The 25,740-nt window shown below is 29.3% G+C and overlaps 1 protein-coding gene across 5 annotated transcripts in view; it reads right to left on the bottom strand.

Annotated features, from left to right (window-relative positions):
• SWIP (strumpellin and WASH-interacting protein) overlaps positions 1 to 25,740 on the bottom strand; it is a 73,358-nt gene that overhangs the window by 31,219 nt on the left and 16,399 nt on the right. For 3 of the 5 annotated variants that reach the window (XM_076484735.1, XM_076484736.1, XM_076484737.1), the window contains exons 6-19: positions 22,181 to 22,405; positions 19,840 to 19,957; positions 19,082 to 19,209; positions 18,520 to 18,680; positions 18,167 to 18,287; positions 17,142 to 17,267; positions 15,930 to 16,037; positions 12,950 to 13,040; positions 12,492 to 12,547; positions 11,073 to 11,152; positions 10,543 to 10,648; positions 8,789 to 8,905; positions 7,007 to 7,175; positions 1,235 to 1,389 (exon numbers count right to left, since the gene is read on the bottom strand). In XM_076484735.1, coding sequence (XP_076340850.1) covers positions 1,235 to 1,389; positions 7,007 to 7,175; positions 8,789 to 8,905; positions 10,543 to 10,648; positions 11,073 to 11,152; positions 12,492 to 12,547; positions 12,950 to 13,040; positions 15,930 to 16,037; positions 17,142 to 17,267; positions 18,167 to 18,287; positions 18,520 to 18,680; positions 19,082 to 19,209; positions 19,840 to 19,957; positions 22,181 to 22,405 — 1,761 coding nt within the window. Of the gene's footprint in view, positions 1 to 1,234; positions 1,390 to 7,006; positions 7,176 to 8,788; positions 8,906 to 10,542; positions 10,649 to 11,072; positions 11,153 to 12,491; positions 12,548 to 12,949; positions 13,041 to 15,929; positions 16,038 to 17,141; positions 17,268 to 18,166; positions 18,288 to 18,519; positions 18,681 to 19,081; positions 19,210 to 19,839; positions 19,958 to 22,180; positions 22,406 to 24,197; positions 24,974 to 25,740 lie in introns of those variants that run through there. The other 2 variants (XM_076484739.1, XM_076484738.1) reach the window with 2 other exon arrangements.

Genomic DNA, 25,740 nt, shown 5'->3' with positions numbered 1-25,740 from the left:
GTTAATATGAATGCATGTTATGAGCTGAACTGTGCAAATTCTAGGTTTTGTTAACAACAACAAACAAATTAATTAATTCCATACAAACACTGGCAACATTTCAATATGCCTCTGCCACAAATAAATATTTGTGAAATGTATAACCATATTTAATGTTTTACCTCAATTTTTTTCTTACATTTTGTTTTGCTGCAACCACATATTATTTCAAAGTTTTTTTTACTTGTAATCCATCACATTCTTGGCACAGACATCACACATAGATGTTTGGAAAATTATCAGCACTAGACTTCAGACGCTATTTTAAATACTGATTTAAACAATGTGTTGTTGATCTCACATAATCCTTTTCCACATTGAGTGGAAATACACAATTACAAAAGCACCCTTAATAATAGATGTTTTAACCCTGTAAGCTAAGCTGGACCTAATTTTACCATAACTCGTGTGCTCTGAAGTATAAAATTTCTATGTTTTTTATGCAGCAAAGAACTTGGAGTATGACTGTTAGCTCTAATGAAGTTAATTTTTAAGTATACATAAACTGATTCTTTCAGTAAAGCAGCTCTGGCTCTCTAATATTTGGTGTTTTCAGATCATTTGGAAGATAATAAAAGCCTATCAGTACATAAATTTTAGCATATTTTGAACAATTCTGCAATTTCTTTCAATGAGATTCATAAGTAATTAATATATTATATTTGCATTTATTTCAAACACCCATCACTACAACACAATCAGAGAATGTAAATCCTAATGTATAGGTAAGATTAAGTGTAGCAACTGAACTTTATTTCATTCCCATAACCCAAATTACAGTATTAATTATGGCCTCAAAAGAAGATGAAAAGCACAAGTTTTGATTTACCACATGATATTGTTACTGATAAAAATTTTCCAAGAAAATGTTATGAAGGTTATTTTCAATTTTCATAAAACTTTTACTATTATAACTTAACTGTTAAAATACCTGTTCTATATTATAACTTAACTGTTAAAATACCTGTTCTATATTATAACTTAACTGTTAAAATACCTGTTCTATATTATAACTTAACTGTTAAAATACCTGTTCTATATTATAACTTAACTGTTAAAATACCTGTTCTATATTATAACTTAACTGTTAAAATACCTGTTCTATATTATAACTTAACTGTTAAAATACCTGTTCTATATTATAACTTAACTGTTAAAATACCTGTTCTATATTATAACTTAACTGTTAAAATACCTGTTCTAAAGTTTGGCTGGGAAGATGAGCTTCCACAGTTTTCAATCCATACTTGTGTTTTGCTAAGCTTCTCATTTCCCCATAGGTTTTCCAATCATGCAGGGCTACTGTGGTCAAGTTGTAGAAGGTCTTGTCAAGGTAATTCTCAACATAAGCTGCAGACATATACATTATTAAACATACTAAGGGCTTATTACATTCAATACTTTAATTAAAGCATTTTTTTTTCACATCCAAATTTAGAAGTCTTGATGTATAACTATTTTGGGCTAAGAAAAAATAATGTTTGCTTTATGTGTAAGAAAATGATTACACAAAAACATTGTTATAGCTTCAACTATTATTGCACCCTTACATTATCTTCTGATTCTGACCTAACAATTTTTGCTAAAAATATGTCATGCTGAAATTTCAATAGCATGGTAAAACAATATTATAAAGACTGGTGAAACACAGACAGCTGGGACTGGCAAAAACAATGCATACTCAGTTGTTGAACTAAAGAAGTTTAATTATTGTTTTTACTTTCATTCATTACTCGATACAACTAATAAATCCAAGAAGTCAAATAAATAATCATTATAAAATTAAAATAATTGATACACTGAACAAAAAGATTAATAAAGTCAATCATAATCAATAAAACAACTGTGATGATAATAAGAAAAAAAACAGCAGTTGGCATTTAGACATGACTGTCATTTTCATAATTCACTCCTGAGTTTTGTGATAAACCAATTAAGAGTATTTCTATTTCTGCTCCAAATCAGCCTCAATAAACAGTCTGACCACCATAAAGAAACAGAAAACTTTTCCATTCAGCTGTAAACTATACACAAATGTTTTTGCATAAAAGCACTGGCCTATAAAGATATTTAAATATAACAAATACAGTTTATTGTTACTCAAGCTAGAAAAATATGTGCATAATCCTGTGTTAAATGGTTATTAAAAAAACTGTTTTTGAAAATCATCTAATTTTCTAAATACAGTGACTTGTATAGGTTATTATTCATTAATAGGTTACATTTCTTTTCTATTATGTCAAAAAGAACTAATTTGCATCACTGAAATAAAGTAATAGATGAAAATATTGTTTTTACCTCTATAAATGCATTTATGAATTTGGTTTGAGTGAGGCATTCATAATAGTTTTCAATGTATATTCAAAATGCTTCATTCGTACAAGTGTAAAAAAGAGAAACTGTTATACATTAGCATGTACTTTGGTTGACCATAGTTAATGACTAAAAGTCCTTAAACCTTTACTACTGGTGCATAATTGGGAAAAGATACTAAACTTCAAACTTTATCTGAATTTCTTGGTTTTTACAATGGTCTGGTGACTTATGATGCAAGAAATTGGGTTTCAATACCCATGATTGGTAGAGCACAGATAACCCATTGTATAGTTTTCTGTTTAATTACAAACTTTACCATGGTAAATGTTACAGAATCTTTGTGACAATTGTATCTTTATAAATAATATACAACAAACTTCTCTACTTCTGTTTTTTTGAATTCCTGTTAGTATACCTTCAAGTTACAAGTTATCCAATAACTATATATATGTTTTTAAAGACTGTACAAATATTTTAAAAGTTTATAAAAAAACTTTGAAATAATTAGAAGTAATAAACTATTGTCTACTGTTTCAATACTTAAACATTTTTATAAATTATTGTCTGATATTCAAATATGCAAATTTAAAATATATCTTTATCCATTTTTAATATTTTAATTAAGGAAAGAGCTGGATGTTTTCATATTTAAATTTTCAGTTCTAAAAAAAATTAATGTAACAGTATTTTAGCCATTAAAACATCAACCTATTAAATGTATACTATTTCTATTGGATATAACAATTAATAAGTTTTTAACCTATAAACTGCTATATTAAATTATCTCTGATTTGTTCTGAATAAAAGTAAAAAGTTCACTTACAACATTATAACACATTACTTAAAAATTATACTTAATATAAAATATAAAGTTATTTATTGGTAGGAAATACATAAATAATATTTTAATTGTATTTATTTTTATTAAAAAATTTTGGAGTTAGTGATACTCAGAAAACATGGGACAACATATAATGCCAAACCACACATACTGTCTGCATATCAGAACTCATGTCTTTTTTGCTCTTCTTGAACTCTTGCTGTAAATTTAGCAGTACTTTGTAATATTTTGTTTTGAAGCTATTGATGGAACAAAGGATGGAAGATATCTTTCTGTAAGGCAAAGAAGCTTCTCTATTGCTGGTGAATTATAAAGTCTTTCTCATATCCTTGACAGAACTTGCATATCATATTTATCAATATCTACATCACAAGCAGCTGAAAAGCCTGCAATGGTGTGTGGTCAAATTAGATCATCAGATGCTAAACATATGTATTTAACAAAAATATATCAATATAATAAAGCTTTTTACACCATTTCATTGTTGTTTGAAGGCAAGAAATTAAATTTAGCATCATATCTGATCTATTTACTGCTCTTACATTCTTATAGTATTAAAGAACAGATTTTGGTTTCTTATTTTCTGTGATGAGCTTTCTCTGAAGTTTCAACCATTACACTTGCACAAAGAATAGTTGGCATATACACTTCCCATTTGTCTTTCCATTTCAATGCCATCACTGAACTAATATTAACAGTTTCAACCTCATCTCCTGTTTAGTTTAACACACAGAACTAATAATTTTTCTTTGCCTTTTTTGCAAATGCTAAATCAATTTTTGTTTTCATAACCAATTAAGTAATAATGGGCTGTTAACATAGAATAATTTCTGTTGAGGTAAGATTCCTTAATGTTGTTGTTATACTTCCTAAAAATACTAGGGTTTATTGAAAAACCAGTTTAAACTACAGATTCAATATAAAACTAGTTTCTATGTCACATAGTACAAAACACCTCATGTCAAACAGATTTCATCTTGAAGGGATATACTACTTGAATCCCAGCAATCCTTTGAATAAAACTATGTTCTTGTCAGTGTATAGATTTTCAAATGAGACATCATTTCTTGACAACTATTTTCAGTATCCATTATTATACTTCTTGTCTTGTGAAGCTTGTCATTTACTTTCTGTTTCACGTTTTTACAAAATTATAATAAACAAAGAATCTACTGCTCCACATTATGTGATGAGAAATTAACAGTTCCAACAATTCATCTTGTGACCAGTACTTATTCAAAATTAATATTTTTTTGCTGGAATCAACACACACAAATCTGTGAAAACATCAGTTATGCAAGTTCAACATCGCAAGCACAAGTATTTTGTTCTCACTGTTCTGATTACATACTTGTAGCATTTCTTTGTCTCCTCTGCATTAGTTAATGGGAATGCATGCGAAACAAAATGTTCAAACACTTCACATGATGTTGTGTTTTATTCAAAATTCACTCTGTAGTTCAGAATTTGTGTTGAGAAATGTGTATACTTTTGGTTGAAAGTTGCTTTCTTTTCTCCATGAAAACACATTTAATTCTTTTTATTTGCAGTTTTGTGCTGAGTCATTTCTGATGTCAATGCAACAAGTGTGGGCCTTTTTCAATGACATCATGGTCTTCTACACAGAGATCTTCACTCTCACTGCTATCTGTATATTTCTTATCTATTTCAAATTCTAAATCTTCCTTCAAATCATATTCAGGAGTTGCATTCTAAAGACAGCTGGTATGGGAATTAAAACTTTTATTAAAATAAAGTACAGAACAATGTTTTGATCTTCTTAGGTCATCTTCAAACACAGCCATCCTTAGAATACATTTTTACATCATTTGGGTTTCTTGTCATAATGAAGATTTGGAAGTTGTAGATAATTTTGAAATTTCATTTTTAAAAGAGCACAATGCTTTCTCTTTATGTTCCGAGACAACATGATTGGGTACATTCTACCTTTCAATAAACAGTGCTGACGTAAGATAATGCAGGTACTTCAAATAAAACAGAAGAAAGAAAACATTTACTGGGCCACAGGGGTGATAAATGTCAGCACTGAAAAGCTGCTCTTAAGCTCAACTGAGTTTACTCTGAAGAAGCATTGATTAACAGAAAACCTAAATAAGAGAATACTCAATCAGAATAACATAGGAATCTACATGAAAATTGAGTATACTCCACAGGACCAGATAACTCTCTCCCAACAGGTCAAGGATTAAAGATCATGTGATCATGTTTGTTGACTTGCATACAAAATTTTATTGAATTACTATTTTATGAATTAATTAGTTGGGTATCAAAATGTAGCTTATAATTCAAACTTAATTATTACATATGATTTATTTTCTTAATTTAAAAGTAAATATTAAAATAACACATTTAAATATCAATTTCTGTGAGTATCTTGGTACTGAATACAGCACTAGTTAAAATTAGATGTTTGTGATGTCAAACTATGAAGTCTAAAGTTTTGTATGAATTAGGAACTCAAATTACTAATACTGACAAGCTAGAATATAAAATAAGAACCTCATGTCTAATTTTGCTGAGATATGACTTGTGTACTGAATCAAACACAATGGCTCCATAAACCTCTTTCCATTTTTAGAAACAGTCCCTTATACACACACTTACTTCAGTATATGATATGAGAATAACCAACTGACAGCTTTAAATGTTCCCCTAGTGATTTTCTCAGGCATTTCAATCTGTTAAAAGGCTACTATATTCTATGAAACCAAGCATTCAAGGAGGTAGGCCATATCTTTAGTCTGCTTGAAATTTCATATTTTTTTTGAGACCCAAATTCAGCTTAGTTACTAGGCTTGATAAATTATAGTATAATTGTATGGTATGAATAGAGTAATTTATGATTCTTGGTTATTTAAGTGTATACATATAAAACCTAAAAAATTATATCTTCCATTTGTAAAATTTTGAAAGGTTTATCAATCTTTGTCCAGTAGAACTGAGTTCAGAGGTCATAGCTTGAAGAGATAATTGTTTGCATTATGTCTTCATTTACTGTTCCATATTTTAAGAAAATACATTTAATAACTTATCTCTAAATGGTAATAAAGTATGTACATATGTATGCTAATTGAAATGTGACTATATTACAAAATACTAGTCCATTAAAGCATAGTCTTTGTAAAGACAAGAGGTCAGTTTCATATGATAATATGAATGCACATTCACTGAGTTAATGAAATGCAAGTTATGGAATGTTAGCCAGGCATTACTGCAAGATCAATATAATAGCAAATAATAGATATATAAAGTTATGAGATTTAGACTAAACATTTTTGTCATTCTAGCACAAAAGAAAGCATAATTTATATTTATTTTCAATTTTTTTTTAAGATGATTACAAGGTCAGTCAAACTGACAGACCCCTACATAGTAGGAAAGAGAAAATAAGACAAAATATAAGTCTTACCAAAAACAAATATTTGAAATGTATTTAGCAGACTTCAGAGATTCCATAAAATCTAGTTGAGATTTTTGTGTCAAAGAATAATATTTAATCACAACATGAAATTAATTTGTACTCAAACTAGTAACAAAACGGACTTGATATTTTCACAAACAACTCTTTAGTGACATATTAAGTTAAATAAAATATGATATTTTGTGTACAGAAAACTTGTAATCTTTACTAAAAGTCTACCACAATTTGTAAAGATACACATATTGCATTAAAAGTCTAAATACTTAACATGTCCAAATGCATGTACAAACTTGTGTATATTACACTGAGGCCACTGTGAAAGAGTTAACGAATTTGATAAAAATTATTAAAATAAGATGTTATTTCACCTTTTATATTTATCAGTCTGTCAAAAAATCTAACTGGGCGGATTTTCAAGAGATGAAGAAAAGGTGTAAGTCCAACACGAAAGGGGTTTCTGTCATCCAGTTGAAGATGCGAATGTGAATGAAGTCTGAGGTCTGTTTCAATGTCTCGACACAGAGGATCAAGTAGGTGCTAGAGAAAAAATTGATTTTTTTTCCATATTTCTGAAAATTATGAATCTGTATTTCTATTCACTAAAACAGTTTTATAGAAAAACAATATCTTTTTGTACACTAATACAATATTCTTACAATTGCTTTCATATTTATTAACTGTTTCTGATAGCACACAATGAATGCAAGTCATGAAATATTGACACTTTCAAAACTAATTTGCTTATGAATATTTATTAATCATATGTCCACAGTTCAGTACATAGAATCAACCCCCCACAATGATTTAATAAGTATATTCTTTTGCCTTTTGGCAAGAGTTTAGTAAACATCACAAGCCTGTTATACATAAAAAAAAGCCTTTTTAATAAAGTATTTTTACTAAAGATTTGTCTGTGAATTTACTAGCATACAAAAAATTAGTGAAGGGTGGTTTTCATACAATTATATTTACTTTCACCTTATAGTTCTCATATTTCACTTGCATAATTTAGGGCCACTCAAATGAATATCAAAAGTTTTTTGTAAAATTTAAATTTTTTTTAATTTCTCTATCTTATACTAAATGTATTAAAATAATCAATGTATAGTGAAATGAAAAGTTGAAAAATTACTTAGCTTCATAGTTTAAACTCTTAACCTTTTCATATTTGTTTTCATATTCCCTAAAATTGTACTGAGGAAGCAATCCATCTCTCCAACGTAACAACAGTAGAAGCCCACTAGCTGTTTTTCCTAAACAACATGTGAACTTTGCACTCACTGATAAGCTCTCACTTTTTGTCACTAAGATGGTTGTCCAGTTGATTTATTTTTGAAACATGCACTTAAAATGCAAAAAGTGTATCACTTACAAGAATAAGACATCCTTAAACTACTATGATTTAACTGGATTTCTAAATATGTTACAAATAAGTTAATAACATTCTGTTACCTGTTCAAAATAAAACAAGTCATCACAGTCAAAGAAATTATACCAAAATTACATATATACAAACAAGAAAATATGAAATAACTGTAATAAGCTTTACACTGAAGAGAATCTTATCTTCCTATAGGTTACAAGCTTATTCAACAAACATATAAAGCTGAGTATCAATGAATCTATGTAGGACAGAGAGAGATAGGAATGGCTTCTCTTGAGGGTTTAAAACATTTATTGATATCCAAGCAAATTATGAATACAAGAGATTCAAATTTTATATTCTTGATTCTTCATATTTATATTTTGTGCTTCTAATTGCTTGGAAACTGTAGAAACCTACTGCTGAAGTTTTAGAAATCTTAAATGGAGAATATGGAGTGTAGAAACATTATGTTATAAAGAAAAATGAAGACAGTTTTTCAAATATTCCCTTTTCATATCAAAACTTACATATAGGTAAAAAGTTAATTATATACTACATTTGATGTGAAATTTATTGACATACACTGATAATAAAGTTGTTTAATCAATATTTGGATGTAACGTTTTAAATGTCATGGTGTGTGAAAGGACCATCCTCTTTGTGCATATGGTTACACAGCTTTGCTTAACCTTTAGTGGAAGTATATAAATTTAAGCTCAGTAGTAATTAACAAACAGAGGAATGATTAACTTAGCTCATACAAAAAAAAATATATGATGCATACCTCTTTCAAATGTCCATATATCTCCTTGTCAAAATTATCAAGTAAAACCTGAGGAGACACCTCATGGCGAGTGACAAGCATGGGTGGGACACAATCTCTTAGAGCTCCAAACATATACTGTGAATGAGAATCAACAGGTTAAACTTTAAAAGAAAAGTAATGAAGCATCTTTAATTAAACCAAGATGATAGCCTAAAGCATACAACTACAAACAAAATAACCGTATAATGTCTTGAGAGAGCAAGGTGAAAGAGTCTTTAGCATATACAAATAAAATGGATTTATGGATAGGGTTAAAAATGTATGCAATAAAAATGAAAGAAAGATACTGTATGTATGTGTTCAAGAATATACACTAATTACACTGCACAACAAAGTTTTTGCTTCTTGAACACTGTTAGGTGTTCCTTGTAGATTTTTGGCTGCTGATCATGAAAATCACATCCAAATTTGCCCATCATGTACCATTTCATCGAAATCTTCAGTTTCACCAGGACATTGATACAATGGAAAAACGATATCAGGGCAACTGGAATCTGTCTATGCTTGCTGACTACTGTTGGACACTGCAACATGATGCAAACATTGAATACAAACGAAAATCAGGAGCAAAACACTTTTAATTATGTTGAACTTAATAGCATATCAGAAACATAAATGCAATTAAATATTTTATTGCCCGTAAACAGTTAACTGTCTATTTCTCAGAGTTCCTGTGTGATAAAGCAAAACCAAAACTATATTTGTGCATATCCACTAGGTACCTGTTACAATCAGCAAAAACTTTTCAGGAAGCAAAACTTTTCAAAAAAATTGTTGTGCAGTGTTATCATCAGTGCAATCCTGGAAGAAAGAAGTCTGTCTTAAAACTCCATAGTTTGAAATTAACAGCAGAAGTGTTTGTAAAATAAATAATAACTACCAAAACAATTTTTCAACAAAATATATACAACCAACTATAAAAGCAAACAAAATCAAATTACAAGTTTTATATATCAGATACAAAATACAAAACTGCAATTATTTGAATTCATATGATCAAAAAAAAATTTCTGGCTATGTTACTAAATGTTTAGATATTTACGACCTATACAAGCAAGAATGGAAGCTCTAAAACAATTACACTGAAAGCAAGAAAACAATGCCTGCTTTCAGAAGAATTATTCATGATTTTATTGACTTAGACAGACATTTGCAAATTGTAGAATAAATGATGTTGCAAGTTAAATTTTACAACTTTTGACACCACCAACTTTACAAATTCACTATTTTCAAACTACCTGAGCTACAAATAAGCAACAAATATGTACAATGTTTTGTGGCTTTTTGTATGGTGACAAGCTTTATCTCTTTATCTTTAAGTGGCTAGTTTAAATATCTCTACTCCCTAAACAAATATTACAATTTGTACAAGAAGATTGAGGAAAAAATTAAAACAAAAGTGCTAATAAAATATACCTAAAATACACACACACAGACAAACATACACACAAAATTAAATCTGATTAAGTTTTGAGGGTAGATATTTTGCAGAACTCTATTATCTAGATGACGTTTGGTGCCACAAAACATAACACAAGGTTGGAAATTGTTAAAAACAAACTACACAAGTACAAATAATATATCCAACATGTAAATAAAAATTTAATGATAAAGTTGATATGGCTAGTTTTAGCCAGTTACTCACAACAACCTGTGATACTTTACAGAGAAACAGACAATAATATTTTATATACATATACATAAAAACTTACATGAATGCGGTGACCACCTTCTCCATTTTCATAGAGATCAGTGACATATGTTGGGAAAACAACTCGATGCCAGTACATAAAACTACAATCACAAGCACCCTGGAGTCTTAACAAAAATTATAAAAATAGAAATATATGGCATCATAAATAACAGTCAACCCCTTAATATATTAACAAGCACAGCAACATGATTAAATTTATCATAGTAATTAAAAGTAAGTAAAATTGTTTTTATCTTTTTCTTTCATTAACATCCTATTTTAGCTATTTTATGCATTAATATTAATTAACAAGTCTAGAGATGTGTAATACAAAGAATAGCAGACCACTGGTTTAATAATCAGATGCAATAGTTAAAAAAAAAAACAGCTTAGTAATGTTTATTTTCTCAGCCAATCTAGCAAAACATACCCAGACAACAACTAAAAATGATCAACTGTAAAGTTACCCAACACATTCAATGTTTCACTTAAATCATTTACTGATTATTCTACACAACTAAAAAATCCTAATATTTAATGTTCACATACTTTTCTCTGAGTTCACAGATCAAATCCAACTTCCTCATAACTGAATTAAAGCTTGTCAATTCATCTTCTTTAAATGATTTCTACAAATAAAAAAACCTTTATACAAGTTAGGTAGTATCTATTATTTATAAAGTAAAATCTGGAAAACTACAAAACCCTCAGTATGCTGATAAAAAAAAAAGAAACAGATAAGGCACAAAATTTATTTTTAAGTGAAAACAGTTCATAAAATTCACTATTCTTGTTTGTCAACAAAACAATCTAAAAACATAAACAAAACTAAAACAGGAGAAAGATAAAATGCAATGACATTATTGGTATTAATGTAAAAATTGATGTTCCCCTCCATTTCCTTTCCTTTTTTAACTTATGTCTCTTAAAGTATTTGTCTAGGACACACAGTACAACTTAGGAATTTTGTTTCTCAATTATTAAATCGAAACACAAAAGTTAGAGTACTGAACAGTTACTAAATATTTACAAACTAGCAAAATCATTTTATCATGAAATGTAAATATAGAAATATACCCATTTTCTGATAATATTAGTATTTATTTGAATTCTATATACTTAAAATATTGTAACAAGATATATTTCCATTACTATCTCATTAGATATAAGGTGAGTTCAGAAAAAATCCAATAAAAACTAAAATAATAAAATGTGTAAGATTTCTTACATTTTCTATCAATATACAATCAAGAGTCCTCATCTAAGTTAACCAACCCACAGAATGGAATAGAAAGGAGTTAAACTTAAGAATATTTAACACCAAAAATGAGATTTAAATATTTTATTTTGATTTTATGTTTAATATTTCAAAATACATTTTTAACAAAACAGAAAAATAAATAACAAATTTTATATAATGTAAATACTGTTTGTATTTGTAACCGTAAAATCCAGAGTTATGTTTACAAACTGTTGTGACATGACCTAATGAAAATTTGTTTACTGTTATTCTGTTTAACATTCACTTCAAAATTAAAAATTTAAATAATTTCATTTTACTTTTAAACCCATCTAATTTTCAATAGGATAACTTCAGTTTTAATCAAACAAGATTTTATTCTTTAAGCTTTTTGAATGGGAATTTTGGATTGCATATACCGTAAAAATTATTTAACATTTTAAAAAAATATTTTATCATTAACAAGAACAATAATAGTATTTTATTTATCAGAATCACACTTCATAAAGGCTTTTTCAAACATGCAAGTAACTTTTAAATTATTCTTAATTCTCTCTTTTTGTACTGTTATATTATTATTTTAGTCAACAACAGACTTGCTTTTGTAGGATAAGATTCAACACCATATGTCATTAATCTGAAAAAAATAGTTTGTAATATTCGACAGGATTGTAACATGTTGAGCTTATGAAAATTGTTGAACACATAACAACCGAGCTTAAACTTACAAGCTGTGTTCCCAAAGCCATGGCCAAATGTGTAATTAGCCGTCTCTCTTTGGTTCCTACAACATAATACAATAGAAAATCCTTTGTAAAAGTTCTATTCTGGTATTTTAACATAAGATACCAAATGATTTAAAACCTAGTTTTAAGTATCTCATAGTTATACAAAAATAATTAATCTAAAAGCAGTCTTGATAATGCCTCTGATATATGATCAGTTCAAGATGATTTTTTAACAAGAATGAAGTTTGTTTATTTCAACTGAATAACCTAATTAAAGCTAAGAAAATACATGTTTTTTTAAACTCACATTATCATTATAAAGAATGTTTTTTTTAAAAATGACAGTGAAATAACATGAAATTTATTATTATTCAACAGTTTCTGATTTGTCAAAATAGAACATGGTTTAAAATACTTCATCAACTATCACGTTTATTGTGAACAAATAAAAATTCAACCTGGTCCATTTAAAGCCTTTTCTGCTAAAACTAAAGCTGACAATACATCCAGTCTTCTTTCACTATATTTTTTGTCTGCCACAAGTCGTTTCTGTAAAAAGTCAGAAGTGTGCAATTTAAAGTTTTGAATATAATGAGGAAAAAACAATTTTAAAATTAGATTACAAAACAGAGGGAAGTGCAATTAATCTATTTAATAAAATGTAAAAAGAGCAGCTGAGAGATTCACAAGATAAATGTATAAATAAATGAGCCAAAAAATCTTTTTTGTAGTCTTAAATTCTGAATTAATGATACTTTTATAGATAGCTACAAAGCCTGTGTTACTCTGTGATTAACAATAATTTACTTTTTAATAAATTTTGTATTTTTAAATAAAAAAATGGTAAAAGATAAAGGATTACAAAAGTTTCTAATGACAAAAAAACTTCCTCACAAAATTATTATATATAAGTGAAGGATTGTGAATACTGACTTTGCCCTTGTTGGATACAGAAGTGTGATTTCCTGTGCTTCTCATGCCATTTACATAGCACCCTAACTGTATTTCAACAATTCACTGTGTGCATGCAATTATTAATTAGCTCATAAACAACTGTAAACTTCTAAAACATAAACTTTTGAAACTTCTGCCATTTCAAGTAACACCATTGACACTCTGCCCTTGTTGGATGCAGAAGTATGATTTCCTGTGATTCTCATGCCATTTAGATAGCACCCTAACTGTATATTAACAATTCACTGTGTATATGCAATTATTAATTAGCTCATAAACATCTGTATGCCTTTAAAATATAAACTTTTGAAACTTCTGCCATATCAAGTAACATCATTAACACTTTTTTTCAAGATACATTTTTATAAACATTTGACTCTCCATGAGAGAATCATTTCAAAAGTTTCTCTATATTTTCACTAACATTCAACCTCAACTAACAGTACTGCTTACACAATAACTTTTCATCAACAATAGAATGTATGGAGAAAACTGATAAACATTTTAATAACATACTCTATTACTAAAAAGTAAACTAAAGTATATTACTAATTATTTATCCCTAATTTTTTTAGTATATTAGATTTATGACATAATAAATAACCTTTTGCTATAATTTAGAAATAAGCACATTTCTCAGCTGAATCTTAAAACTGGACAAATGGGCATGATGAGGAAACACTGTTAAAGACTTCTTATAACCTAAAGTTGAGCACAAAATAAAAGCATCATGTCACAATCCCTGAAAGCACATCTTTCATATGCACAATTAATGTGTCAGTGATAAAGGAATACTTTAACAAATTGTTTTAACACCATTAATTTATTCAGGAATGATAAATGTGAAAACTGATAATGTTTTTTGTGAATATCTTCTTGGCTTGAATTAAAAACTTTATAAATTTTCTGCAATGTTAACAAGTTTTGAGCAATTAATTTTAATTAATACCTTTGTTAATGGTAATTGCATTCATAACAAGACAATTTTTTAAGAATTTTGAGTTTAAAAAATCAAGATATGAAAGATCATAATATTAACAAGTGTACTAAATTTCATGCTGATATTGGCTGTAAATGGTGAAGTGAAATGAGGTTTTTGTTTTTAATCACTTACTACATGTTAACAAGTAAGGATTTTAAGACAAAAATGAGTTATTTATGTAGAAAAGAGGTTAAACTTCCAATTCAGACTCAATTTGAAAAATGTATTTTGAAAATATTTGGGGTGCTATCTTAAGGCCACCATGCAATGAGAGAGAGCTAATTTATTTCAACATAAATTATTTCTGAGCATATTTCTTAAATTTGTTTTACCATGAATATTATTGCAAATATACAATATGTTTAACACTCCTACGAAAAGACGTTTCTAGTCCTGATTTCTCCAAGCCCGTTCCCCTGGCTGTGGTTTCGCTAGATAGTAGATAGGGACAGTGGGAATATCGTTAATTCATTCATTAATGGATTTAAATGGCAATTTCATTTAAATACAAAATTATTAGCCTAATATTAATAACCTTTCAAGTTGCTCTGGGGCCTATTAGGCCTAACTTTTCGTAGGAGTGTTAAATTTTTATCCTTGAATCAACACAGTTCTTGTACTGCATCTTCATAATGTATTGGAATTAAGAATGATTATTGTTACATGAGACGATACTGTTATTAAGGAAGTACACTTTATGGTTTCAACAGAGACATTTATTATTTCAACCATGAATGTTTTTTATATCATTACAGTTATGTGGCATAAATATTTAATGCTACCATCTTCCAAGAATATCATGAAATGAAAAAAAAAGTGAACTTTAAAAAGCACTCAGTATAATATCAATATTTTATTTGCTTCTTTTTAAAGAATTATAAATCAAAACATTTCATTATAATACATACAAAATTCAGAAAGCAAACTTAAGTAACCAACATTTGAGCAAAATAAAATTTTTCAGCTAACAGGCAAAACAGAAAATAACCAGACTTTGTTACATTTAGATAAAGATAATGTGCACAACAGGACAAGCAACATAAATCAACAACTGCATGTTCAGATGTATGATCTTAAATTTAGAAATCTTTCTTCTAAATGTTGAACAAATAAGTTCAGATTAGCTATCTGTAACTTTTAACTCAAACTTGGTAGAATTGACAACATTTGTAACCATGAAGTACTTACTACAGTTTACAAACTATAACTTTTGATATCTTATGATATGAATCTTCACAAAACTTAGTAGATTTTCAGTAAATACTACAAGTCTTTTATACAAAAGAAAAAACTATTTTTAATGAAGCAGTTTTAATAAAGATTTTTCCATGAATATATAATATTTTTTTGACTAGTCTGACTGGAAAGCAATTTTCATGTTAAGACTGAATATACTTCCCTTCAACTTGTAACAATTTTGTAACAGCTAGTTGATTTATAGAGTGAATCAATTGAGATAAGAATGTTAACCTTATAAATATGCAAGAAAATGCCAAACTAACCTTTGCTGCATTGATAGCTGTAAGAGCAATGTAGCCCAGATGCTGGACAATGTGTGTAATGTTTTCACAAATGTGCATAGTGTGCTTGTGGAAAGTTGCTTCTATAGCCTAAAAGAATATATTCCATTGAGTAATGTAGTGAAAGAAAATCCACTTATAATTAAGTTATTCCTCTACAAAATAATTATATGATCATTAATAGTGAACAATAAGAAGTGCATGACAACAACATTTATCATAACAAATGAAACTCTTATGTCTCTTAGGATAAATCACTAACTTTTTTTTTTTAAATCAAGGTTTATTGACAAGTATGAGGATATTAAATGTATTTGATGAGCAGGTTGACAGTGCAGATTTTAAGTGCAGATAAAGGTAACTTACAAGTAAATTCCACATTTTATCCAGACACATTAAAGTTAATTTTTACTAAAGTAGTTAATATTAAAATAAAGCCGATTAGATGTTATCTCTTGGTATGAATCTATAAAGATTTATCACTATCACCAATGTGGAAGTGTTAAAATTTATCATATTTGAACAGATCTTGTCAAGTGTGTTCTAAAAATATAGTTTTACATATTTTTCTATTTTTCATAAATATTTATGGTGAAATAAGCTTTAACAGTTTTGATCATTCCCAAATTTAAATGCCATTTAGTTTAGAATTTTAATAAATCATCAAACCACACTTAAAAACTATTCTTTCTTCCCACACTCAGTTTCCATATCTCTTTAAGAGGATACTTTCTATACATATAATTCCTTCTAGTTGGGTTTCTTTAAACTTAGTTACCAAAAAAACCAAAATAATTTGAACTAATAAAGTACATAATATTCATTTATAAAAATAAAAGAAAACTTAACAGAAAACAGACAGAATATCTTGTATCATGAAAAAGAAGAAAAGACAATGAACATTAAGATCACTCTAAATGAAAAATATCTGATCAATACAGGTGATCTGATAAACACATTCACCAGTTCCACCTTTTGAGGCATTGTTTTACCAAATATTTATATTTTCAGTTTTTTTATCATGCTACTGTTACACCCATTTATTATTTAATTTGCTAAAAACCAGCTTTAGTTTAATATATATTTAACCTATTATTATAATATAATGATTTCTTATAATTTAAAATTGATAATTGAAGACCACATCACATATTCTTCTATACAAAAACATACAAAAATATGTAGCCTAATTACTTTCAACATTTCAATCATACGACAGAGAGCCAGGACTGAAGTTTTGGTCATGGGTTTTGCCAGTGTGACATGGAGGTTCATGACAGTTTTAACTTGGTTACTAATTGACCAACTAAGCATCAGACCCTGTTTGGGAATATAATAAAAATTAAGACACTTTAGCAGCAGTTTAAACACATTCTCAATCACACTTGTACAATGGCATAGTCAAAAATAATCTTTGTAATAAACCCATTTAATTTACAAATTCAATGAAAAACTTTCACTCAGAAAACAGAAAAACATAAAATACATTATTCAACAAAATTGTTGAACATAAATATTTTTACAATATAGAAGTTTCAGATAAGTACTGGGTACTTAACATATCACATTCTGTATTTAAAGTAAGGTTACTGGCAACAACTGTACTCAACCACTGTCTATTTCATAAAGAATATATCCAGATATAGTTAATTTAACATCTGGAGAACTCTGGTATTCTATTTCAGTCCCATTCAGTATTGACGGTGCCACTTTCACATAACCTCTACAGAATTTTAATATAAAGCTCCTATTAAGACATGATGTCTTCCCAAAATTTTTCACACGGAGTGTCCATCACCAACTGAGCCTTTCTGTATTGAGAATGAAAACTACAATAACATTAATACTACAAGGCATAACACGACTTTCTGGCTTTTATGGGTAAGAATTAATAACATTGTAAACTCTCAACACATGGCCATACTCTAGTGCAGTTCATAAAATAGAGAAGTAGCAGTACTATAATAATCGCCTCCTCTACCCATTTTCCCAACAATTTTCATAATTATTTCTGATACTGTATATATGTCAATCAGTACATGCAAATCAAAGTTAGTTTATATATATATATAGTCAATTATCTATACACAATACAATATCTTTCATTACTTTAACCATTATTATAAAAAACAAAATCAAAATATTTTCTCAACAACTTTATATGACAAATTCATTCACACCAGCTAAACCTTTATTTTAGAATTATTTAGCCAGCAAACCTGTACTAGTAGGGATGTTCTGTGGTTAAGATCTTCTAACAGTCTTTCACCATCAGGTTGTGCAGCTAGTTCCATACGAATCATCCAAGAAGTGACCTGATGATAGGATATCTGGGCATCCCTGGGATTCAAAAGCAGGTTTATATGATTAAATCTGCACCATGCTAATACTTAATTGATGAAAAAAACCAGGGTTACATAGTTAATAATTCCCATAAATTTTTAAATAAAGTTACTATTCTATCACTATCTGTTGTATAAATTTCATGCAAAGTTATAATCAGTGTCTAATGAAATAAAATTTTTAATATTTTACTAAAATTACTTTATAAACAGACATGACCAAATAGTACTTTGGAAGTGATTGGCTCTTCTGCTGGAGGTAGTTCAGTCTTTGATTCTTAACAGCATCTTGTGCCTTTCTGTCCATGGATTTGGCCATATGAGGCAACTGCATTAACAAAAACTGATCTGGGAACCAGAGAATATTTGCAACCAATGGTACTGCTGGGACCTAGATTAGAAATAAACCTTTATATAAGGATTCACAAAAAATACTACCTTTTTTAGTTTTGATATACACAAACAATACATGACTTAAAATTCCCAAATGAAAACAGAAACCACTAAATACTTTCAGCTTTTTTTCTATGGCTGAATAACATGTACATATTCAACATCATTTTTTTCACTGTGAAATTTTAAAGAACTCACTTTCATCTCACTCCTTGCCAGAAATACATGAAGCAGCTGCATCAAAGCACTTGTTTTTATTAATACTTAGTTTGTGTAATACTGTGAAGAAACATTTCACCAAACATCTTTAGAATATGTAAATACTGAACTATAAGCTTAAAATCAATTATCACAAATGAAAAAGGAAATAAAAGTTAATTGCAGTAGTTATTCCCACACCTTTTTGTAAGTATCCCATATCTGTTTGAACTGTTTTCTATCCACTGTACGGAAAAGGTAAAAATGAAGAACATACAAGGCACAGATCCCCACGAGTTTAGCTCGAGTATCAATTTCATTCAATTCTCCTAGAAAAATAATTATTTTTAACATATTTTCAAAAAAATATTTGAAAGAGTGTTTCACAAATATTAAAATAATTTCAGTATTGTAAATAATAATTTCAACCACCAAGTTCATACCTCATTTTTACAGGAAACTGACAACCAAGATTTTGTTTTTCATCACCATGCTCTTTCAGAGATTTCAAGTCAAACTATTCTCCCACAAACAAAAAATAATGCTTTTGCATACAAACAGAAGTCTGTAAATTGTGTTTATTACAATTAGGAAACATGTACCCATATATAATTATCCTCTTCATGCATTAATGAAAAAAAACAAATGAACTTTGTTTTTGCCATTAATGTTTGATTATTGTAACTAGTAGAAAACTGAAAAACCTAACACCATATGCTGCTATTTTATAATACCCAGTATCATGCATTCCGTTATTACTGTTAAAAACTTTTATTAATGAGACTGGTGATCATTTTTAATTATTCGATGCACATTATACAAAATACAAATTGAGGAGAAACAATTATGATCTTACACAACAGAAAGGGAAATAAAAAACAAAGAATATAGAAAAAAAAAACCTAATTTGAAATCACTTATGTAATCATTCAGTAAAGAATATTATATTTTCACCCTACCTAGTTTTGGTTCAACTTGAGCAAAAATGTTCCTCAAGTTGATGAAAAACTCTTCAGCAAAAACACAGTTTTTAGAGACAAAAGCTTTTCCATCATCAAAACCTTGTTCCATGCAACCCTTTGTAGAAGAAATATCCAGTAATTAAAATCTTAAGTTCAATCATGCAATGAAAAGATTTAAATCAGATCTAGAAAACAGGCATTCATACTTTTTATATTCATTGACAACTTTGATAAATTGTTAAAGGCACATTAAAATGACCATATAACTATGACATGGAAGATCAGTTACTTTCTACAAGCTGCACTTGCAATTTCTCTTGCTGTCACCAGTCTTGCAATGTTTGATGACATTATCATGAATTATTGCTTAATACCACAATTTCTATTGTGCCAAAGGTCGGCAAAGTCAATCTTAGACTACATATCTTGACAAACTTTCTACAGGCACTTTAACGAAATAGATGCCAACTTCAAAACCCACAGATAAAAAGATCAATTGTCCACTGGAATTTTATTGGATTATGTAACCATATTGAATAGCCAAGATTGCAGTTTCTCTAGCTGTTTTACCTTGAAAACAGGCCCTGATTTCAAAATGTTGTCAGAATCATGTGAGCATTCAGCCAATGAGTCTTGCCTTATTTATCAACATATTATTGGAACCAAGAAATCTGTCAAGCTGCATTGCAACTATGCAATTGCTTTTTAGATAAACAATTCTCTGATGTAACTACAGCCTTCACCCTGCTGATAAGGGCCACATACACCCTTTCAGAACAAAGTGCTGCCTTAAATTCTCAGCTTTGTACGTTTTTCTGCTTCTATGAGGAACATTAAAAGGATTATCCATTTAAAATAGCATGTCTTTTAGTTTTACTTCATAAAACAGTGTTTCTTTATGAACATTCTCTCTCAGAAAAGGCTAGGGCATATACCCCTCCAGCCATACAAAGGCATTGATTGCACTGTAGAATGGTCAGAAATTAACTATGAACCAAATATGTAGGTACCATGCCATCTGCAGTGACTCTCCACAACATTCTTCATTAAAAATACAATTAACCCTCCGTACAAATATTGAACAATTCTAAGATTTGACTGAAATCTGCTCCTACACCATACTCATTAAAATTAAATGCAACTAAGAGCAAAAAACTTTTAAACTTTTAGAATGAGTTATAAAGCTATTGTTACAAAACCAATACTGGAAAAAAATTCTTTAAATGTTAAGTCCAGCTTGTTTACAAACTATGTTTACACACACATATGAATTTAAACAGCAAACTTATTAATCATAACTGTATTAACTGTGCTTTTCATTCATGTCCCATGGAAGATGGCAAAAGTTTACAACACACTCAAACTTTACATATAAGCTTTCTCACTGTTGCTCAAAGAGCTTAGATACACAAATGTAATTCTACATTTTATCCAACAGACAAAATGCTTAAATTTATAAGTTTTATCTTATAAAATGCAGTATAAGGCAATCACTGAGGACACAATATTACAATCAGTATCTATATAACACTGTGTCAGTTTTACTACACTAATGATGATATTTGTGCTTGTTTAATAGAAAAATCAAAGTATATGAAGATTAACCTATAAATTAACCAATCCAGAGATGCCAACTATTTCAAATGACTGAGCGTAATGATTGTAGACAGAGCCCTTTCACAGTTTTAGTCCTTTTAGATTTGCCAGAAACAAGACAATCATGTGAACGAGGCCTCTTTTTTCCATCTTGTGAACATCGCATTGGTGTTTCTATTCCGCTTATAAAACGAGAAATACCCATCTACATGAGTGCTGATTAGCTGACAAGCACTGATGACGTAACTATGGATTCCCCCACGTACCCAGTATGGAGAAGCACCACACTCAAACTACTGGTAGACGTCGGAGATACAAATATTTTTTATTATTTCAAACACAAACATGATTGCAAGTAGCCATTTGGACTATGTCTTATTTATTATCAAAATTTATTTGTATCTCACTAGAAAATTTCTTTTCACCCCTTTCAAGCCCTGGAGAAACAATTTATCACTTTATTGTATAGGCCTACATAATATATAATAATTTGGGAGTTGCAACAAGTCATAATATTTGTCTGTATGAGCATATAGTCGTAATGTATACACCAAAATCATAATGATTATGCTAAAATCGTAATGGTTGGCATCTCTGCCAATCCTACAAATTAAGACAAAAATTTAACACTGTCTTATCGAATAAAAAGAAATACTTTCATAACATCACAACTATTTCAAGTTTTTAAGATAGTAACATGTTTTCTGACAAATTATTTTTTGCCACAATTGATTCATCTTACCAAAAATATCCTTCCTTGTAACAACTGAGTTTCAATCTGGCTTATTACTTTTTCAAATGGTTTTAATTTATCCATACTTATGCCAAACAGGGTGGGGTTGCTGTGAACAGACTTAATCATTCTTTTATACAATGTCCAGTGTTCTCGAAAAGTGGCCTGAGATTGAACAATTTCATCAAGAGTTATTAGAGTTGTAAGTAGTTCCCCAAGATGTTCATAAACTTTCTAAAAAAAAAAAAAGAAAGAAGGAAAATACATAAATCAACTGTTCCGTTAAGTATTCTTAATCAAAAACAATATTCAAATTTTGCATGAATTCAGATTTTGTAAATCTTTACAGATAATTTAACTACAAAACTCTTCTACACTTGCCGAACTCAGCTAACAAGTGTGATCCTTATCATTCAAAATAAATATTTAACTATTAAAATTTTTAGTATATATTGCTTAACATGTTGAACTCCAGCCAAATAATTTGAACATTAAATTCCTATATATATTTTATTGATAACTCATTAAACACTTACAGGTTTATTTATTTGTCTTACTTTGGTATTTTTATGCTATCAGTACAATGCCTACTTGGTTAAATCATTTTCATTCAAAGGAAAAATGTGAATAAGTTTAGTATTTTGCAATATGGTAGATACATAAATATTTAGGGTCTTGTAAGTCTTAATACAAAATCATCAGAAGAGACTAATATGATCTGTATATTGCATAAAACCAATGGGATGTGAAATGTTATACCTCAGACACCAATAGTGCTATAAAATTAGTTTCCAAATAATTTTTTTCTTTATCGTAAAGGTAAGGTACATAATCTGTTATCAATCTAAGTTTTTAACTTATTATTAATAATAGTATTAAACTTTGTTAATGTTCTAACATTTATCATGTATTCAAGTTTATGATGATTGTATCTTTTGAGAACTGCAAGCTACCAGTTTTAATGAAGGTATATTTCTTCATGCTTTAGATAGGTAACATTTACGTTACCAGTTAGCATTTCTGTACTTCATTTGATTCTCTATTTTAAGAAAGTAATTTTCTAATCATCAAAATTTTAAATAATTGTTTTTCTCGTATCTGTACAAGTTACTGAGTTAGACAAGTTTCACAGAATTCCATCCTTCAACAGTAACTCTTGACAAGTGAAAAATTTAATAAAAAAGTAACATTCACATTACTGACTACTTACAGTTACAACAGAAAGTGTTCGTACCCCTGCGTCCTCAGTGGTCTTTTGCTCATAATTTAAAAAGTATCATGATTTGGATAATAGATGTATGGTATATTATAAATATTATACTAACACACATCTACATAAATTTTTATGTAAATTAAACAACAAATAAACTGTTTATAAACAGATAACCAAAAATATGAGGAGCAGAAAGTGTTTGTACATTTCAAAATGTGTGAAAAAACTGATATTCCTGTAAACATTATGTTTAGTTTGGCAAATAAACTACATTATACCATTCCAAAACTAGACACTGGGTTTATAATTATTGGAATTTAGCCAGCAAAAAATATACTTCCGTCAATTTAGCACAGTCTCTGTCATAATCTGCTTGGTCATCATAGTGAACAGGAAACAACAGTCCAGTGACTTAAAAAACCAAATTATTGTAAAATACAAGTCTCGTGTGTCTCTTTCCGGTATTGCTACACTACTTAATGTGCTGAAATCTACTGTTCTAAGCATAATTGCCAAGTTTAAGCTTACAGGATCAACTGGTAACCTCCCTTGTTCTGGACACCCCACCAAAATTCCAAAGAGAACCAAGAGGAAGGTTCTCAGAGAAATGAGTAGAAACCCTCGTTTAACACGTAATGACATACAGAGACTGGTAAGGGAAACTGGGATTGAAGTAAGCACCTCTACAGTTACGAACATGTTACGCTCTTCTGGGTTCAAAGCATGCCGTCATCGTAGAACTCCATATTTAAAGCCTGTTCATTTAGAAGCACAATTGAGGTATGCAAGAAAGCATGTAGATAAACCCTATACCTATTGGAAGAGTATTCTTTGGTCAGACGAGACTAAAATCGAGCTTTTCGGCCACTATGATGTTCGCAATATTTTCCGGAAGAAGGGGGAACGAAATCTTCCAAAGAACACCGTCCCTACAGTTAAACACGGAGGTGGTTCGATCATGCTATGGGGTTCCTTCAGCTCTTCTGGTGTAGGCAGCCTTCACCTCGTCAACAGAATCATGAAAAAATAAGAGAACGTTGATATATTAGGCACTTGTATCAAGAATGATGCTCGGAATTTGCGGCTTGGGCGTCATTGGATCTTCCAGCACGACAATGACCCTAAGCACATATTGAAATATGTGCAGTCCTGGTTGCAGAAGAACCATATAAGTGTTCTGGAGTGGCCATCACAGTTACCTGATCTCAACCCAATGAAAAACGTTTGGCATGAGTTGAAGACCAGGGTTCATCAGCATCATCCAAAACACTTCCAAGAGTTGGAGGCCTTTTGTAAAGAAGAATGGAAAAAAATACCAGTCCAGTACTGTCACACAATCATGGAGGGCTACAAGGAGAGATTGTGCCAAGTAATTCACCTGAAAGGCTACACAACTGATCATTAAAGTAGATGCACGAACACTTTCTGCCCCATCTATGTTTGGTTATTTGTTTATAAACAATTTTGTGTTCAATTTACATAAAAATTTATGTAGATTTGTATTAGTATAGTATTTATAATATACTATACTTTCATTATCCTAATCATGATACTTTTTAAGTTATGAGGAAAAAACTACTCACAACCCAGGGGTATGAACACTTTCTGTTGTAACTGTATTACTCTACGTTTAGCCAACACAGTGTGGTGTTTCTATGTGTCAAAATTGTGCACTGTTAATTTCCAGTTTAAGTAATAAAAAAAAATAAATTATTCTTTGATAGATTGTTTAGGCAGAGTATTCATGATGAAACTTCGTAGAATGGATGCAACTGCCTGTTGTGGAAACACAAATGTAAAGGATGACGAGGAAGGTGGAAGACCTCAAAATGTCATCCTCTACACGAAGTTTCATTAAAAATGATAAGTTTAAAACTGTTAATGGTTAGAAATAAAATACTGTAAAGTATGACTACCTATACATAAAAAACTTTAGTTTCATTCAAACAAGTAATATTACCCTGTGTCAAACAGTTAAAGTACAAATAAATAATAAACTCACATATGTGCTGAACAACAGACAAAAATTAAGTTGAAATCAAAAGTTAAAACTAAAAAAGACACTAGTTTGTGTGAAAAGGTATGGAAGAATTCAGCTATTTATTTTAACTTAATACTTGTTTCACATAATAATAGTTTAAAATTATCAAACATCAATTGTTGAAATATGATAAACATGACTACATACATATGAGTAAACTAAAAATATTATCCAAGCTATAATTTATCACTATTACACTTCTAAAATTTGCAAGTTTAGATGCTCAAACCATAAATTAGAAATATAAACTACTAACTCCTAAGAAAAACTGAATCTGGAACCTTCAACAGAGACAAAAATAGGAGTCCTACTGTT

The sequence above is a fragment of the Tachypleus tridentatus genome, chromosome 13 (genome assembly GCF_004210375.1).
Source record: "Tachypleus tridentatus isolate NWPU-2018 chromosome 13, ASM421037v1, whole genome shotgun sequence".
Lineage (NCBI taxonomy): Eukaryota > Metazoa > Arthropoda > Merostomata > Xiphosura > Limulidae > Tachypleus > Tachypleus tridentatus.
The sequence above is the reverse complement of the archived record's forward strand: the minus strand, read 5'-3'. Positions and strand labels throughout refer to the sequence as shown.